At 40.8% G+C, this 17,394-nt stretch overlaps 3 protein-coding genes across 5 annotated transcripts; 1 reads left to right on the top strand and 2 right to left on the bottom strand.

Moving 5' to 3' along the window:
• Nucleotides 1-88: 88 nt before the first annotated feature.
• On the bottom strand, nt 89-7,084 carry nectin1a (nectin cell adhesion molecule 1a). The gene is made up of 10 exons (XM_077591690.1): nt 6,784-7,084; nt 2,940-3,052; nt 2,566-2,824; nt 2,344-2,461; nt 2,068-2,249; nt 1,875-1,992; nt 1,652-1,803; nt 1,443-1,575; nt 1,277-1,340; nt 89-1,002 (listed from the first exon to the last, which is right to left on the bottom strand). Exons 1-10 carry the CDS (start codon nt 6,833-6,835, stop codon nt 679-681), a joined length of 1,515 nt encoding a protein of 504 aa, XP_077447816.1. The 5' UTR covers nt 6,836-7,084; the 3' UTR covers nt 89-678.
• A 1,181-nt stretch (nt 7,085-8,265) lies between these two features.
• smpd1 (sphingomyelin phosphodiesterase 1) lies at nt 8,266-12,454 on the top strand. 2 transcript variants are annotated; one of them, XM_077591688.1, is made up of 9 exons: nt 8,266-8,441; nt 8,578-8,810; nt 9,786-10,106; nt 10,430-10,710; nt 10,785-10,958; nt 11,020-11,191; nt 11,306-11,382; nt 11,500-11,645; nt 11,715-12,454. In XM_077591688.1, exons 2-9 carry the CDS (start codon nt 8,592-8,594, stop codon nt 12,104-12,106), a joined length of 1,782 nt encoding a protein of 593 aa, XP_077447814.1. In that variant the 5' UTR covers nt 8,266-8,441; nt 8,578-8,591; the 3' UTR covers nt 12,107-12,454. The 2 variants fall into 2 exon arrangements, with proteins under 2 accessions (XP_077447814.1, XP_077447815.1); XM_077591689.1 differs by having other exon boundaries at nt 8,266-8,810.
• A 10-nt stretch (nt 12,455-12,464) lies between these two features.
• tpte (transmembrane phosphatase with tensin homology) lies at nt 12,465-17,378 on the bottom strand. 2 transcript variants are annotated; one of them, XM_077591693.1, is made up of 19 exons: nt 17,188-17,370; nt 16,888-16,972; nt 16,675-16,755; nt 15,990-16,037; nt 15,753-15,914; nt 15,474-15,593; nt 15,280-15,379; nt 15,145-15,208; nt 15,012-15,076; nt 14,857-14,917; nt 14,643-14,724; nt 14,422-14,510; nt 14,071-14,132; nt 13,916-13,996; nt 13,435-13,540; nt 13,231-13,328; nt 13,063-13,158; nt 12,898-12,968; nt 12,465-12,815 (listed from the first exon to the last, which is right to left on the bottom strand). In XM_077591693.1, the coding sequence occupies exons 2-19, from the start codon at nt 16,932-16,934 to the stop codon at nt 12,713-12,715; spliced, it is 1,536 nt and encodes a 511-aa protein (XP_077447819.1). In that variant the 5' UTR covers nt 16,935-16,972; nt 17,188-17,370; the 3' UTR covers nt 12,465-12,712. The 2 variants fall into 2 exon arrangements, with proteins under 2 accessions (XP_077447819.1, XP_077447817.1); XM_077591691.1 differs by lacking the exon at nt 16,888-16,972 and having other exon boundaries at nt 17,188-17,378.
• Between the last annotated feature and the right edge of the window lie 16 nt (nt 17,379-17,394).

Genomic DNA, 17,394 nt, shown 5'->3' with positions numbered 1-17,394 from the left:
ATTTATTTCGGTTGTGTTATGACCACTTAAGCTTTTTTGCTCCCCATGATTTTAAATAGTGGAAAATTGACTATCAACACCACTGAGGTAAGCCTCTTGCCCATTTTTTATTGAAATGCTAAAAATTCAGAGTTCATCCAACAACCAGTGTTAATGAATACTAAATCAGACAAACATTGTACTATAAATGTCCTCAGAAATAACCAGTCAAAAAAATGTGTTTTCAAAATACAAACAGGACGTAAAAGGTGAGGTATGCTAGGATTGGAAATCAATGTTTACAGTGCAGGCTCAGGACGATGGGTATATCCTTCTCAATTTGTATTTTCTGGGATGTTTTTTTCTAAGGAAATGATAGGCTAGTGTAGGATCAGTAAATGGGTCAAGCCACATTAAAAGATTCCATTAGAAATTGAAATTATTGATGATATACAACTATAAATAACACAAATAATTTGGCCGAGACAATATTCCCTTCTTAGAAAAAAATGATAATGAAACAAAATATGGAATACAAGGAGAGAAAAGGTAATGTAGACACAAAAAAAGTCCAAAAGCTGCAATACCCCCTCAAGTGTTGTCCATAGTCTAAAAATAAACTGTCAAGTAGAGTTTTCCAACCTCCTCTTGGGAAAAGTTTGTTGTTCTTTTTTAAATTCACTGCAAAATCCTTCTGCTTCAGACGTACTGCTCTTTGGGGAATGTATACGTCCCGACTCCCGGGGTAGGAGAGGACATGCCCGAAAATGATGAGGGGTACTTGAAGATGGCGGTGGAGTGCAGGGGCGGAGAGAAGGTGTTCTTGGACGAGTTGGTGCTGCTGCTGCTGCTGGCCGCGACCGTAGTCGCTTGTGGAGAGTGGTAGGGGTGTTGGGGCAGGAAAGACAATGGAGGATTGATGGGAGGTGAGTATGGCTCCGGAAAGTCCTCCTTGTTGCAGGCTAGTCTGTAACTCACGTAGTCCGCTGTGTTCGGAAGTTCCTCGTAGAAACGCCCAGAATGCTGCGCAAGGTTTAGAAGAGCTCTTACTTTGAACTTTTGATCAGTGTGTTTCAACAATGTACATTTACAAGTCGTGAACAATGGATAGGTGAGAATTTTAATCAATTAGAACCAAATCCGAATAACGGGAGTTCTTGGGTTACAAAGCAAGTCCGCAATAAAGTCCACTGCACCATTTCGAATTAAACTACCATTGAAAGAACGGAATTGGGTGTTATTTTTTATGTTCTGTGGACCTTTATTAGATTCCATGAACAATGAGTGTCATGTGTACCTGAATATCTTCGGCTGGTCTTTTGCGTATGGGCTGGGACTGTTTTTTTGATGGGGAGACATCTCTGAGCAAACAGAAAAAGTGTAGAGTCATTCACCCCATTGAGACCTCTTATCCTTTTTATCTTGTTTGCATATGACCAGTAAATGGTAGAGCGTTTCCTTACGAGCTGTCGTCTTTTCTGCTTCTCAGCTTGAGCACCAGTACTGTGATGGTAATTCCCATCAAAACGCCAGCCGCCAACAATAAGGCCACCACGCTGATGACGTCCCCTGTCGCTATCTGTGGCAGTGGCTTCTCTGCAATTGAATTAAACCACCGTGTATTCATTGACATTGCGAACTTGAGACGTCACGCAAAATAACGTTCTCTTACCTATAACACTGACTTCCACAAAGCCCGATCTGGTTCCGATACTGTTTGTGGCATCGCATACGTAAGTACCCTGCAGATCATACGTGACCGGCCCTTTAAAGATGAGGACGTTGTCTCTGATCTCAGCAAAGCTTGGCATTGAGCCATTTATCCTGATGAAGACACAGTGACAAACTTAATAATCCAAAGATTTAACCCCATTTTTAAAGTGCTTTTCACTCACAGCCTCCATTGATAGAGTGAGACTGCTGGGTTGGCGTCCGCTTGGCAGCTCAGCTGGACATTTTCTCTGTTCAGATACCAGTTTCCATCGTAGCCGTCCACCAGGACGTCAGGTTCGTCTGAATGGACGCAAACAAGGACGAGCAATTTGTTGGTTTTGCCCTATAATATTCATTTCAGTGAGACGGACTTACACTGAATATCAAGAGTGACGCTGTCTGTGAACACCTCCTCATTATAGGAGGTGACACAGGTGAGGGTCTCCTTGTGTGTTTCTCTGCTGGGCACCAAAATGTAGTCACTCTGAATTGTGAACGTGCCATCTGAGTTTTTATACTCGCGGGTGCTGACTTCACCGGGCACCCTCGTCTCCCACCTGCCCAAAAGATGAGCATATCATCGTTGTGTTTCATACACGCACAGATTTTTAAGGCTCATGATGACTTCAGATTGATCGAATAAACACACACTTGATGACACCAGGTGGTTTCCCATTGGCGGAGATGCACGACGCGACGGGCGTCTTCAGGTTGGATGCGCGGGCCACCAACGTAGGTGTGGATAAACTCATCTGAGTGGTTGGACGAACTAAAAACATGAGAGTTTTTTATCATTATGTTATTTGTAGAGGCCAAGCTCGCGGACAGGCAATCAAGGCAGTCGCTTAGGGCCATTTGTGAATTGGTTCTTACCATAAACAGTCAGGTTGACCTTGTTCTCCCTGTTGCCCGCAGGAAAGGTAGTGTATTCACAGATGTAGGTGGCTTCATCAGACAAGCGCAATGAAGAGAAGGTGATGGTGGTGTCTTCGAGGGTCGGCGTCCGACGCCTCACGGCGCCGTTCTTAAAGCTAACGCGATCCTTGTAGGGCGGAGCTACTGACACTCCGAGAGACGGGTTGGCGATGGCCACGTTTTGCTTGGTGCCGTTAACCAGTTTCTGCCATGTGACCTGTGGGGGCACAAAAAGGGAGATCGAATCCAGAAACTGTTGTTTCTAATTGGGTTTCAAAGGCCCTAAACATTGAACGGCTTGGAATTCTAAATACATTTAAATATTCAATTACCTGCGAGATTTTGACGGGCGGCAAGCTGTTGATGAACCGACAGCGAAGATCTACTTTGGAACCCATGTACCCTGACTTCCCATCATCCATTTCTACAGTTTGGCCATTACCACCTGTGACAAACAAAAATGAAAAAAAAAAACACAGACTGCATGAGGTAACAAGTTATAGCATAAGACAAGACATTGATCTAATGTGTACCAGTAGGAAGAATCCTGTTTAATAAAGTGAAAAGACACTGAATTTTTCCCCTCAATGTGTAATAGTGAAAACCTGCTCGTATTTTTTCAACCCAATTCCGATCCTCTCTTTAAGAAATGAATGTATTTAAAGTTGGGATATCAGAAGGGCCCTGAGGTCAGAGTTGGTGGATTACAGTTAAGGTATAAATAAGTGTGATTTGTAAGGTACTTTTCCCTCTACCTGACTGATCCTCTGGAACAAATCCACTGCAGCCTCCCCCACTTCAAATAGTGCACGCTACTCACGTGTTTACATGTGCTTGGTGGTCAGACAGCAGTAAGTGGGCTTACTTTTAAGCAGCTCGCCCTGCTGATTGATTCATAATGGAGGTTGCTGGCACACTGAACAAAACAGACTCCAAACTATGCTTGATCCCTTTCTCACACAAACACACACACGCACACAAGAGTTGATCACAACAATGTCTCTCTATTTTTCTGTAGTTTGCTAACAAGAGCCAACTCAAATATTGGACACAGTGCTCCATTTTATGCAGTAAACGCCACCTAATCTGTCATGTCATCTTAATACCACATTCAGAGTTGCAATAAATGAAATTAGCACTTTTTAAATAAAAAGAAATGTAAAGAATACTCCAGAGTGGTGCACCTATTATTGTGGTTTAAAGTTAGTCAATGCTTATTTGATTGAAACAATGAGTTAAGATTCAAATCCTCATCATGTAATCATAGATTAAGTATACAGGAGTAGTGATACCTTCATGCATTTTTACATCGTCATGCAAATATGACTTCTGGTACATTGCTTTATCAAGCATTGTATCATTTTCTGTTTGTAGTGGAGAGAAAAAAGGCAGTACATTATGGCCTTAAGGGATATTAAAATGCAACAAATGTATAAATAAATACTAGGCAGGTAAATCTGAGTTACAAGTTAATCTAAACCTAAAGGATTTTGTCCAAATGCCTTACCATATATTACTACCCAACCACAAACACTCACCCAAACCACCACGTCACTTTGTGTCACCTTCCTTCTGTCCAAGTCCATTCATTCATTCATCCATTGTTTAAAAGGATGGGAAATGACCTCATGAGCATACGACACAATGACCTAAAAACAGCAGCAGCAGCATGGGAATTTTACAAAACAATGGTCATGTTGTTTTACACGTGTAACACGCATGTGAATGAGACTTTTTTTTTAAAATCAGTCCGATACAAAATACATAAAGACAATTAGGGTACATGCGCTGCATTAAAATATGAATTGTCCTATTGAACCATCAACCATAAACTTAAATTATCACTGTAGTATTGTTCTTTTTAACAGCTGAGTGTGAATTAATACCAGGGGGGAAAAATGTTTGAACATAACATTAATATACGGATTACTTTTTTCATAGCAGGAAAAACAAGCACTTTAGAACAGCCGTGTGTTTACATTTTTATTCCTGGGTTTTAGGCAAGGTTTTGACATCAGAATTATGGTTCACATCATTATTCTTGACCCATGATTTAATAAAAAAATGATTTTTTAAAATGTGAAAAACATTTAAATTATATTCATACTAACCTTCCAAAATATAAACATTTATTGTTTCCTCTAAATAATAATAATTTGGAATGCCTTAAATCTAAAATGAAATGGGATAAAAAATAAACAATAACACTGGCAGTTTTCTATATCAACTGTGTTATGCTGAATTTAAAATACAGTGCTATTTTAGCACACAGCACTTTTAATGAATAACTTTTATGTATATGAAATTATGTAATATAACATAGCAGTAGGCTAATTCTGATAGTGAAAAAAAAACATTTTGAAAAGAAAAAGAAAGAGCGAATGAGAGCAGATTAACCCTTTAATCCCTGCACCATTGAGTCTCTGATTGATCCGGGTTTAACACGCTTTACTCGCATGTAATTTCCGTGGAGGAACCTGCCGTATAATAAACACATCAGCCTAAAAGCTGTTTGGTTTGTGACACTGACCGCCACAACATTAAATTATGTAATTTCTCACTCCAGTTCCTGACACAAAAAGCAACAGATTCCACCACAGCATCTTTAGTTGCAACGAAAATACATCCCCGGCATGCACTCTGTTAAATTACATCCCTGCATGCTCCCATTTTAACTGATTGAAATGCAGTTTTGCCTGTTTATTCTTCCAAATCATAACATATACTTTAATCTGTCATTGTTTGAGCGCGCCTGTGTGCACATTTGTATGTATAATCTGCACGGGAGCGTGGAGTGTTCACTTGGCCTGCATTCAGCGAGGCAAGCTTGCGGGATTAGCATGACTCTTGCTGATGCATTTTGGGGACAGAGAAATAGGAGAGGTCACGCCGAGACTAAAATGGAGGCCATCATAAAGACGAGATGTCTTCATTACTAAAAATGTTAACGATAAATAAACGGTGGAGTTTTGGCAGCAATCCTGTTGTCTCATCCTCTGTGTGCGGATCTAATCCCTGTCCTTCAGCACATGGCCTATACGCAGAGGGGGGCATGCACTATACACATGTAAGCACACCAGCAAATTACTGCTCAGATGGCATGGGGAGGGCTTTACTGGTAATTTTGAGTGAAAAAAGCAATCAGAGCAGATGTCATAGCGCTTCAATACATCCGTATGTGTTCACTATATGCATTATGTAACCAGCCCAGCCCCCCGACCTGCTTTTGTGGGGATGTTGCCACAAGACTGACGGCAATTGCTTATGAGTCCATTCATCAAAAACCATTACAACAGTTATTTCCAACTATCTATTACTGCACTGTGACATGAGAGATAGCTTATCTTTGTTCGTCTATCTAGAATCAAGCCATGTTCTTCCGCCGTTGTCAAAAAGTCAAATTAAAATTGGAAACTGGATCATTACAACATAATATTTTAGTCTCTGATGTAAAATATCTGCCTTGGTTATCTACAGAAATGCAGAAAGAGGAAAACATTCCAAATCGTGATTCTGGCAAGCATCACAAAACCTCCATTTATCTTCTTCTTCTGAGCAACGGAATTCTAAAGTCTTTTTTTAGCAAGGCAATTCTGCAGGCAACTATTTCAAGACAGAAATGTATGATAGAAAAATATAGTCAAAAGGTAGAGTAATATCCATTTTTAAATAAAATCAAGCTGATGTGGCTGTAGGCAATCTGATTGGATCCTCAGTGAGGCAATGACATTGTTGACATTCCAGTTTAAGGACTGAGAGCACTAATCATACAAAAAAAAAAACTTCAGCAGCTGAGAAACCAATTTTTAAATGATATAAATGTAGTTATGTAAAATGTTGGTTTTCACCAATGGATTTAAACCACTAGTTTCTCATAATCGCCCTAATAAATGTGCAACTAATATGTGCACTCACCGTTCAAAATATAACAATACAATAACAGCTACACGTTAAACCTTTATCCATAATAATAAAAATAATTTATAAAGTTTATTCAAACTTGATGAGTATAACTTAAGCACATGTATTCCATTAATATATTACAAACTCTTAAGTTGTGAATGTGAATGGTCATTTTCAACCTCAATATTTAACATGCAAAATCACAGTGAGCCATCATGATTCAAAAAGTTCTCATTTTCCACCAAGTGAGGTCAAAACAAATCATAAACATACCTGACAAGTAGAAAACTGTTATCAAGAATAACCAAAGTGTAATATGTTCCATGCCCAAACCAGCTCTGCCAGTTTCCCCCCTTGGTTCTGGTCCCAGTGCGCACTTGTGGTCTGCCTCAGCAGCAACTTCTTCTATCTTCTGACCGTCCACTTGGGGCTCTTTTCGCCCCCAAGATGGAAACAATTTGACCAGCTCGCACCGTGAGATTTGATTCCTTTTTCTCCCACCCGTGTTATGCTTTGTCCGTGAACCGGAGGCGCAGCAGTCGGCTCGGCTCGGCGAGGATAAAGCAGCTTAACGAGTGGGCAGATTATTTCCCAGATAGCCTCCCCCCAGTCCCGACCGTCAGTTATCTGTCACAGCCCAGGGGGCCGGACACCACCATGCAATAGGCCACCACCACCACTTTCCCCCCCAAAAAGTATACTACGAGGTCATTCAACAGGCAGGGAACATGAAAATCATGTGGAAAATACTATTCTAATTGATGGTGGCATATAAAATTCCTTTTTTTCTCAACCTTCTTCTTCTTAATCTTAGTCTTCTCAATTCAGTTGACCACTCTTTCACCAATTCATTTCAACATGTTCCCAAAATGTGTTGCTCGGAGGCCTTTATTATTCAGTTTTTCTAAAAAATTCACAGTTCCAAAATGTCACTTTTTTGACAATAGTCTAATTCATTCATTCAATCTGAACCTTCAAAAAATATGAATAGGCCGAACGTTCCCATAAGGAGTTTGCATGTTCTTCCCGGGTTTGCGTGGTTTTTCTCTGGGTACTCCGGTTTCCTCCCACATCCCAAAAACATTAAAGGTAGGCTGGTTTAAAACTCTAAACTTCCCCTAAGTAGTAGTGTGAATAATAGTTGCCCATCTCCTTGTGCCCATTGTGATTGGCTGGAGACCAATTCAGGGTGTCCCCTGCCTGGTTCCCGTAGTTAGCTGGGATAGGCTCCAGCACCCCCCAGTGCAACCCTTGTGAGGATAAGCGGTACAGAAAATGAATGAATAAATGTCATATTTCCTTATATTTTTTAGTTTTGATATTATGAACTGAATTATCGAGAAAAAGTAAATTCATGGAATTTGGAGTGGTCATCCCTGTCTGCTAGAGAAGCCTGATAGATGGCATATTTGCAAGGCTTTAGTTGGTTTGTCCCATCCCAGCCTATCCTGGAAATCTATTTTCATCCCTACATTAATCGACCGATATGATGAAAAGTGCAACACAAGAATGGTTGTAATGACGATTACAACCGCTGGGGGGCACAGGTTAGTATATAACATTGAATCATTTGATAGCGTGAGTACAAATAGTCAGGATGTCTACTACATTAAATAAAACAAAAAAGTGTTCAAGTTCAGATCCTTGTTAAAAATGAGTTTGTTTAAAAACTAAAGTAAATTATATACATGAAAAATAAATAAATAAAAACACGGCGCACGTGTTCGTCACATGACCAATCAGATGACTGTCCGACTTCCTTAAAAGGAGTCAGTCGGCAGGCTCGGTTGGCCGGCTGCTAACAGCTAGTTGTAAAAACTCAATATAACTCCACTTTCCACGACGCCTATTCTTTACAGTCCCCAGCGGGGAAGCACAAGTCCTCGCTCGGGTGAAAACGACGACGAAGATCCCGGTAGTTTATGCCTCAGGTACAGGCAAAAACCTCGCAAGTTCAACGTTATACTTGTTATACTTGATAGTATCACCTTTAACATAAATGTGATCAAACTTCATCACTAACCTGCCATCCGGATTTGTGTTTGACCCACGCCACGACATATCAAGGCTTCTTCAGAAAAATGGCACAACTGCCCTTACCGCAGTGGCACTTGGGGATGCTGACCTGCGCTCTGTTGTTATTGCTACCTATGAGCTGCCCTTGCCACCCGACGCTGATCTCAGATCAGAGCGATTTCGTTATGGAGCGTCTCAGTCTGCCAATGTTCAAATTCAACTGGACGAGCATCTCCTGCCGTGTCTGTCAAGTACTCTTCACCGTTTTGGATGTGGCACTGCTGGTAAAGTCTTGACATTGCAAATGCAGCATTTCATTTGTGCTATGCTAAGAAGGGATTGTGTGAATGTTATGATTAATAATTTAGTGTTATGCTACTGGATGGTAAAAGGGTACATCTTTTGTCACTATCAACAATAAATCTGGCACTAGTTTTTCCATGTTCAAATAGAGCAAAACAGCTCAAAGGTGAAATTCCACCACTTCCCAAAATCAAGTCAAATTTTATTCTTTGAGCATATTAAATATGATGAATGAATGACATCATAAAGAAAGCTAATACAAGTCCTGTCCCTCCAGCCATCCCACTGACACTCATTGGAGAAATAGCTTTTTGTCATACTAAATCCTTATTGTGTATTGTATTATATGAAACACTATTAGAGAAACAAATACACAAACTTTTGCATTGCAGGTTATAAAACATTACTGTATTCCTGTTCACTCGCCGGCTTCCACACGCTTGTTAATATGAGGAGACAAAGCTTTCCATAAATGTAAATATTTGTTCAAATGGATAAAATAGTTGCCATCAGAAACGGTCTAGTGTTCTGTTAAACGTGAATGTTTGTTAAGATGGAGTTGTATAATTATCATCTGAAACTGTTTGTTTGTATGAAATAGTTTAATCATTTACAGGTTCTCCAAAACAAATATATTGGAGTCTTGTTTTTCAGGGTGGGTGCTCATCCTCACTGTCATTTTTTTTTACACAGATGACTCAAAATGAATGTTCACTTGGTTCCAAACTCCAAAGGTTTCCTTGTGACTGACTTGTAGCACATCCCAAGCGATAAAAAGCTTTTATTGATTGACCTCAATAGGTGTAATTTTATGAAACTATTCGGTGCACATCATGTGAGCCGCTTTGCGCAAACATTTTTGCTGTGGTTTTAGAATTGAGTTGCACTTTGCCCTCATGACATGTGGCTGTCAATTAAATCTATATCAACCTTTACTTTTTGTGACCCTTTTCCAGAGCGACATCAATGAAGAGCGGGTGGCGCATGCCGTCCGCGAGGCCTGCATCCGTCTCCACGTAGCTGACGAGCACGTGTGTCGAAACATTACCGAGCTTTTCCGGGACGACTTCATCCGGGCCTTGCAGGAGTCTCTCCTGTGGCCCACCGAGGCGTGCGCGGTACTGGTGGGGCCCTCCTGTGGCAAATTTGACATCTACGCGCCATGGAACATCACTTTGCCCAAAGACCCCAAGCCTCCCGTTACGCCCCCTGTACCTCCTAAACCCGGCTCTCCGCAGAGCAGGGTGCTTTTTCTCACAGACATCCACTGGGATAAAGTAAGCTTTCTTCATTTGTGTGAATAACTACCGCAATTTTAAATGATAAAAGGACTGATTTTTGGCTTATCATAACTGGCAACCTCCTTTACTGTTAAATTACTGTTGCTATTTCTTCTATTGCAAGTAACGGAGCCAGATCGCCCTCTTCTGGTTTTTGCTAAGAAGTTAATTAAGCTCAAGTTGGGAAACAAATTAGATTAGACATGAATACATTTATGAAATGCAGAACAGTTCGGTTTTAGTTGTTGTTTTCTGAAACCGGCAGTTGACATGCAACGTGGAATTCAATCTTCCATAATATGGCTTTTTTTGCACAACAGGAGTACGTGACAGGCAGTGCTGCTGATTGTAAGGAGCCCCTGTGCTGTCGCAATGACTCCAACTCACCCCCGTGGCGGCGACAGCAGGCAGGCTACTGGGGAACATATAGCAAATGTGACCTGCCTCTCTGGACGGTGGAAAATCTCCTGGAAAATGTTGCTGGAAGCGGCCCTTGGGACTGGGCCTACTGGACGGGTGACATCCCGGCCCACAATGTCTGGTCTCAGACCAGGAAACAGCAGCTCTCAGAACTGACCGTTATCACCAGGCTCATCCAGAAGTAAGACCAAATGGTTCATTAACGTCCCGTTTGGGTCCAATAGAACAAACACTTTCACTCCATTTTTGTGTCAGATACCTCGGGCCTAATGTGACAGTCTATCCTGCCATCGGTAACCACGAGAGCACACCGGTGAATAGTTTTCCTCCGCCGTTTGTCCACGGGAACCGATCCTCTACCTGGCTTTATGACACCATGGCTGACGAGTGGTCTCAATGGCTGCCAGAACAGGCTTTGAAGACCCTAAGGTGGGTTTCACCTTGAGAGTCCCATTTGAAAATCACACTTAATGCCACCCATTTTTTACAGATATGGAGGATTTTACACGGTGGAGATCCAGCCGGGGTTGAGGCTAGTTTCCCTGAACATGAATTTCTGCGCACGCGAGAACTTCTGGCTCATGGTGAACTCGACTGACCCTGCCAACCAGCTGCAATGGCTGGTCCACATACTTCAATCTAGTGAAGACAAGGGCGAAAAGGTGAGGAACAACTAGGAAATCCTCCTGTTTTGGTATTGTAATCTTCATTTTTATTAAGACCAAACTTGCTTTCAATTTTTCTTTGACCGTACGTATTTGTTTCTGTTGGTGCAGGTTCATATTATTGGTCATATTCCACCCAGTCTGTGTTTGAGTAGCTGGAGCTGGAACTATTATGATATCATCAATAGGTACACACATTTTGAAAGATTGAATCTTGGCACTGTTTGGTGCTTGAGATTTTGTAAAGGTTAAAATTCTCTAAAGCAGCCAAGCTAAAGTGAAAATGTTGGACCTTTTCCCCCCAGATATGAAAGTACCATTACAGGACAGTTTTTTGGACACACCCATTTTGACGAATTCCAGATGTTTTATGATACAGAGACCTTGTCCCGTCCACTGGGAGTTGCATTTATTGCTCCCAGCGTGACCACCTACATCAATTTAAACCCTGGTGCGTACAATATTCCCCCGGTGTTAATTTAGAAGACGCACAGAATTAATTTGCCACTTGTCTTCACAGGTTACCGTGTCTACTACGTAGATGGGAACTATGGAGGCAGCTCCCGACTGGTTGTGGATCACGAGACCTACATACTCAACTTGACTGAGGCCAACCAACAATGGGGCAAGCCCCAAGAAAACCCCAAGTGGACTCTGCTGTACCGTGCCACTGAGGCTTACGGGCTCGCCAGCCTTTTCCCTTCTGAATTGGAAGCGCTCGTACGGGGCTTCCTAGCTGACGACCACCTCTTCCAGGGGTTTTGGTACTTCCGACACAAGGGGCACGTCTCTGAGCCGTGCAAGGAGACGTGCAAAACCGCCATAGTGTGCCTTTTGAGAAGCAGCCGATATGACCTGCTGCACCAATGTCACCTCTCCAATGGTGCTAAGGTCAGACAAACTCTGTGTTAGGCATGTAAGGAGCTGCTTGTTTCAGGGAGAATTTTATGGCAATTACTTGAGGGTTGCTTTCATGATTGTTTCCAGCTAAACCATATTTGGCACAACCAAATCTCAAGTTATCTATCTGCACTTTAATGTTAGCAAATAAGTAGCAAGTCCAAATGTGTACAATAGTATTCTACTTCATTTGACACACAAGGTCCATCTGTATCAAGATGTCAGTTGTAGCTGTTTTATTTTATGTCTAAATTCGGCATAAAATAGATTTTTGTACTTGTTTTCTGTAAATCCCAAAAGTTGAAAACCTTTTTCAGCGATTCAGTTCAGAAATAAAACCTGGTTTACAAAAAAGTCAAATTTTCTCGACTGTATGTTGACAATGATTTATTTTACAAGTGTACAGTTAATTCCTTACAAGTCAGTGCCATTTTGTAGGAAAAAAGTTTTTCAGTGTAATCCATCTTGCTGAAGAAGACATTTTTATTACTCCAATCACAGCATTAAATGTCCACGAAGGACACGGTTAATTCCTTACAAGTCAGTGCCATTTTGTAGGAAAAAAGTTTCAGTGTAATCCATCTTGCTGAAGACATTTTTATTACTCCAATCGCAGCATTAAATGTCCACGAAGGACACAGTGACCCCAAAATCCTCCTTATACAAATGCCACATTTTGGGTTTGTGAGGGTTATCCAGTTCCTCTCGGGGTAAAAATAGCCTGCGGAAACACAATCACCTGCCTTTTACAACATGTAAACATAACATAGTAGTGTATTTATCAGTGAAAGGAAAGCACATACTTGTTATTCGATACAAAGGCAGTATTGAACCAGAAGTAAAAGGGAACATCTTCATATCCTTTAGGAATACCCTGCAGGGTTTAATGTCAGCCAATTATTTCATATCTAATTTCAATGGTTAGCATATTTTGCAAAAAAAATACTAATAATAAATAATACACTCACAGCAGTGGACTCAAACATGACTTTGACATCTCCTTGAACCTCAGGTCCATCCTGCAGACTAATGACTGCTGCATTTCCGGCCACGTCGGGAAACACCTACAATTAAAAAAAACAAAAAGTCCAGCCACTTGCAAATGATCCCATTCTAGAGAACAGCAGGTGACTTACTTTACAGTTTTCCTGTGTGGCGCACACACACTGAAACACAAGCTCCTTCCGTACTATTATCTTCACCCTCAAGTCGCTGCCGTTACCTCTGCCCACACCTGGTGATGGGAACACCCGCAATAATTAATGTCTGGTAAATTTTCAGTGATTACAGAATCACTTTGAAATGGTATTGGCTGTCAATGGATCTTGCCGTCAAAGGACCTGCTATGGAGTGGACGCGGATGCTTTTGATCTTGAGGCTTTTCGGAGGAGGAAGCTGCCTGTCGAATTTTGTCTTCATGATTTCGTAATAGCCCACGTACCTGCTCTATAGTACAAACGAACAAAACCGACAAAATAATCCAAAACAGCAGATATACATATAGTTCAATAAAACCATCATATTGCATATGAAAATCACCTTTAAAGTGCTGTATTATATAAACATGAGCAAATCTCATCAAATATATGCTAAAAATACATGAACCAGTACATTTTTAAAATGTAAATGTTTAGAGATTTGTTTAGGACAATTCTCATGTATTTAATTAAAATATGTCATGATTTTCTCAATCCAAAAGCACTTTATTATGCTTCATATACCTTTAAAATCTAAGAAATACGAAATGCATTTCACTTCATTTATAATTCAAACTAACTAGTCAAAATTTAACCCAATCGGTCAGAATGCATCATGTGTCACCTGGGAAGGCGTTTCCACTCCTTGAAACTTGGAGCTTCGACTCTTATCTGTCCTTCTCTCCCCAAAATACTCCAGACTGTCCTATTGAGGAAAAAAATGACATCCATGGCTATCGACGTTCCACCTTATTTTCTCCACTTTTAGGTTTCTCTCACCTGTGCACTCTCAAACTGATCACTGTCAATAAGCCAGGTGCACACCAGAGTGCCAGTACGGCCTGCAACATTGGAATAAAAGTTATGTGTTAGACACGGGTCAAACCAAAACGTTGTGGTCTTGCAAAACACAGCGTTCAGACAGGCCGTGTTTTTTTTTCTGGTTGCACGATGGGTTCCTACACAAAGTTAACATAATGACATGTAGAAGGGTCACAGGTGGCAGATAAGATGACCGAGTTGAAGTTTCCGGGGGTATGTGAACTTCCCTTTTTTAAAGGTCGGCGTGAACACAAAACAACGTTTGGTGACAAAACATAGCCAATCTGAATGCGGTATAAGAAGAATCACCTTTCCCGCCTTTGCAATGAATGGCGATGACGTTCTTTGGATCGGCTGACATCCACTCTCTCACACTGGCTGTGTATTTCAGCATGTCCCTATCGCCCACAACATATTAAAAGATTTTGAAGGGGGGGTGAGGGGGACACAACTAAAAAAAGAACCAAAACTGGACATACATTTCAACACAACAGTGACAATGAGGTACAATTTTGTCATGAGAAACTTACTCCAAAGAAGGAACGTTGTGGTCGTCGATGAAAACCCGCTCAACACGATAGTGGAAGAACTTTGGGTCGTAACCTTTCTCACCTGTTAACGTACAAAAGTCTTCCTTTGAGTAGAAATTAAATTTGCTTTTGATTGTCATTATACAAGTATAATGAGATTTAAAGCTTCACCACCAAGTGCCACGACAGAGTGAAAAATGAGGAGACGGCTTACTGCAAAGGTTATAAACTCGATAATGGCCTTCGTGTTTAGTGTCAAGGAATCTCGCTACCTCCTGGAAACATCACAGGACAAGTACTTTGACAACACAAACAATCACTGATCACTTGCCTTGTCTGATTGGAATGCCAAATCACTATGAACCGTACCTTGATAGGGTTCCTGTAAAAGGACTGCTTCCCGGAGGAAGGAAAAGACATGGCAATGACACGATCTGGAGGAAAAAGTCAATGAAATAAATCACGTTGCCAATAGGTTGATAGCACGATATGCCGCTTCTACCCGTGACATAGGTGAGGTCCAGGTCAAATCCATCCTTCTGGTAGCGCCGCTTATTCTCGGACACCTGAGGAAAAACGGACGGACGCTGACATTTCTTCTTCTTCAATTTGCTATTTTTAATCAGGCGCTTTTTACCATCCTCCTTGTAACTTTCTCCAACTCTTTCTTCTGAGCCGCTAGTCTGAACAACCTCACCAGGATGATAACTCTCAGGAAACGCAAAAAGGAAACCACCCTAGCGAAGGATAGGCAATTAAATTGTGTGACGCAACACAATAATAAATCATTATTCCTTTTCCAATATAAAATTCTTGTCGCGTAACGCATACCTAGGAATGAGGCTGGTTCCAGACAGGTCAGTGAAAGTATAGCTCATGGTGACCACCAGTGTGACCACCACAACACATGCATCAATGATGTTCAATTTGGAGCCAAAGTAAACATTAAACCTTAAACATAAACAGGGAGAAAAACATTATTAGTGTTTGAAAATTACGCAATTAAACAAGTCCAAAAACACACAAGGACTCCTTTTCCTTCCGCCTTCATGACTTCCTCTTACCAAGCCACACTCTGTACTTTCTCTGGCACGAGTTTGCATGTCTTACCCTTCCACGTAGATCCTGAGAAGAAGATCAGCCAGGAAGAAGAAGGAAATGATAAGCGATACCGTCTCCAGAGTGTTCCCAACTTCTCTGCTTCTGGCTGGTAGGGAAATGTCCACGATGACCAGTACAATGTCAACCAGGATCAGTACCACTCCAAATACACTGATGGCAAATAATAACGAATGTTAGTCTTCCAAATGAGACAATATTGCTTCTGAATTTGAGAAAGATACTAACCGGAATCCAAAGGACATAACAAACGGGGCAATCTTCTTCCTGATATCGCTGGGACAAAAAGATACTTTTATTGGGACACATATAAAGATAAAAAATAATTCATAATGTCCCAATCCGCTACTGAGTATCCATATTAGTGTTTTAAACTGAGAGAGTCAAAGAGCCACACTTTATATCAGAAACAGCATTAAAAAATAATCCAATTTGCAATTATTATCCAATTATTTTTTTATTTAATTTATTATTTGTTTTTAATGGGCCATGGTGAAGTTGAGTGTGTTTTAAGAGAGAATTAAAAAAGGGAAACATGAAACAAGACAAAGAGCCACAGTATATTTAAAAAAAATGATAAGCAGCAAAGAGCCACTTTCATTTTGGCCGGGAGCCGCATGTGGCTCGAGAGCCGTGTGTTCACCATCCACCATTTTCTTAGAAACTAGCAGAGCATTGTGTAATATTTCTAAACAGAACATTTCTTGAGAAGGGACTACCAGAACTCACGTTAATACGAAAATATGATGTGATATACTGATCAGATTATTTTAACTATATTTATTTGATTCAAATTATGGGATCGGCATTGGAAAATCATCTTGAAAAGAAAATCGGATTGGACGTAAAATAAAATAAAAATCAACTTTGAGACAAAATGTAAATGCATTTTAAACCAATTCAATTGACTCACTTATACATTGTGTCCGGTTCCACAGCATCATCTTTTCCATTGTCAATCTCCACTTTGGCATCATCCATCATTGCCACACTTCTGTAAAAAATAAAATAAGTAACACATAAAAGGCATCAAACATTAAACCACTCCGTAAAAACAAACTCGTGCACATGAATAGTTAATGTTTCCCATAGGAAGTGATGCATTTTATTTGTGAAAAATCCTCACCCATTTACACCAGAATCCGAACCCGGGTAGAAGTGGACCGCGTTCATGACTTTACAAAAAAAGTGTTGCGATGGAACTGAAGTTTCTACGAGGAGAAAAGTAGCATGCAGACGTTTCTCCACCCAAAAATAAATGAAGATAGAAGCATGTATGCAACGTGCAATAACTTCCTCGCGTCAACAAGTTGAACGAGCGAGTCAATTAGGTTCATCAGCAAAGAAAGATGCACAAAAAAACCATGCAGGAAACAAGTTTCAATCCCGATTGGTCTTCTCTTCAAGTGTCTCCTTGCTTCCTTACCGTTGCCTTTGACATTCGGGAAGATCACCAGGAATTTGTCTTGTGACTCGGCGTGGAGTAAAAGGAAGAAAGTTCGAAGGTTAAACGGACGCTTCACCTTTTTGTGCTTGCGTAGCGGTTTTTTTTTAGTGTGGAACTTCCTGGATATTTTTTTTTTCTTTTCCCATCTGTCGCTGTTGCAAAAGTAAGTCAGCTCCTCCTCTTCTT

This window comes from Stigmatopora argus, chromosome 22, assembly GCF_051989625.1.
Source record: "Stigmatopora argus isolate UIUO_Sarg chromosome 22, RoL_Sarg_1.0, whole genome shotgun sequence".
NCBI classification, from domain to species: domain Eukaryota; kingdom Metazoa; phylum Chordata; class Actinopteri; order Syngnathiformes; family Syngnathidae; genus Stigmatopora; species Stigmatopora argus.
Note: the sequence above shows the minus strand (reverse complement) of the source record. Positions and strands in the feature narration are given on the sequence as shown.

What these genes read in the sequence shown, in the direction of transcription:
- tpte (XM_077591693.1), bottom strand. Translation starts at nt 16,934, where the DNA reads ATGAACGCGGTCCACTTCTACCCGGGTTCGGATTCTGGTGTAAATGG. An exon ending in GGAACCAGCCTCATTCCTAG is followed by an intron (nt 15,380 to 15,473) that starts GTATGCGTTACG and finishes ATCCTTCGCTAG; the next exon opens with GGTGGTTTCCTTTTTGCGTT. An exon ending in GGACCTCACCTATGTCACGG is followed by an intron (nt 15,077 to 15,144) that starts GTAGAAGCGGCA and finishes TTTTTCCTCCAG; the next exon opens with ATCGTGTCATTGCCATGTCT.
- nectin1a (XM_077591690.1), bottom strand. Translation starts at nt 6,835, where the DNA reads ATGGAACATATTACACTTTGGTTATTCTTGATAACAGTTTTCTACTTG. An exon ending in CGCCCGTCAAAATCTCGCAG is followed by an intron (nt 2,825 to 2,939) that starts GTAATTGAATAT and finishes GTGCCCCCACAG; the next exon opens with GTCACATGGCAGAAACTGGT. An exon ending in CGTCACTCTTGATATTCAGT is followed by an intron (nt 1,993 to 2,067) that starts GTAAGTCCGTCT and finishes GCGTCCATTCAG; the next exon opens with ACGAACCTGACGTCCTGGTG.
- smpd1 (XM_077591688.1), top strand. Translation starts at nt 8,592, where the DNA reads ATGGCACAACTGCCCTTACCGCAGTGGCACTTGGGGATGCTGACCTGC. An exon ending in TTTTGGATGTGGCACTGCTG is followed by an intron (nt 8,811 to 9,785) that starts GTAAAGTCTTGA and finishes ACCCTTTTCCAG; the next exon opens with AGCGACATCAATGAAGAGCG. An exon ending in ATCACCAGGCTCATCCAGAA is followed by an intron (nt 10,711 to 10,784) that starts GTAAGACCAAAT and finishes TTTTTGTGTCAG; the next exon opens with ATACCTCGGGCCTAATGTGA.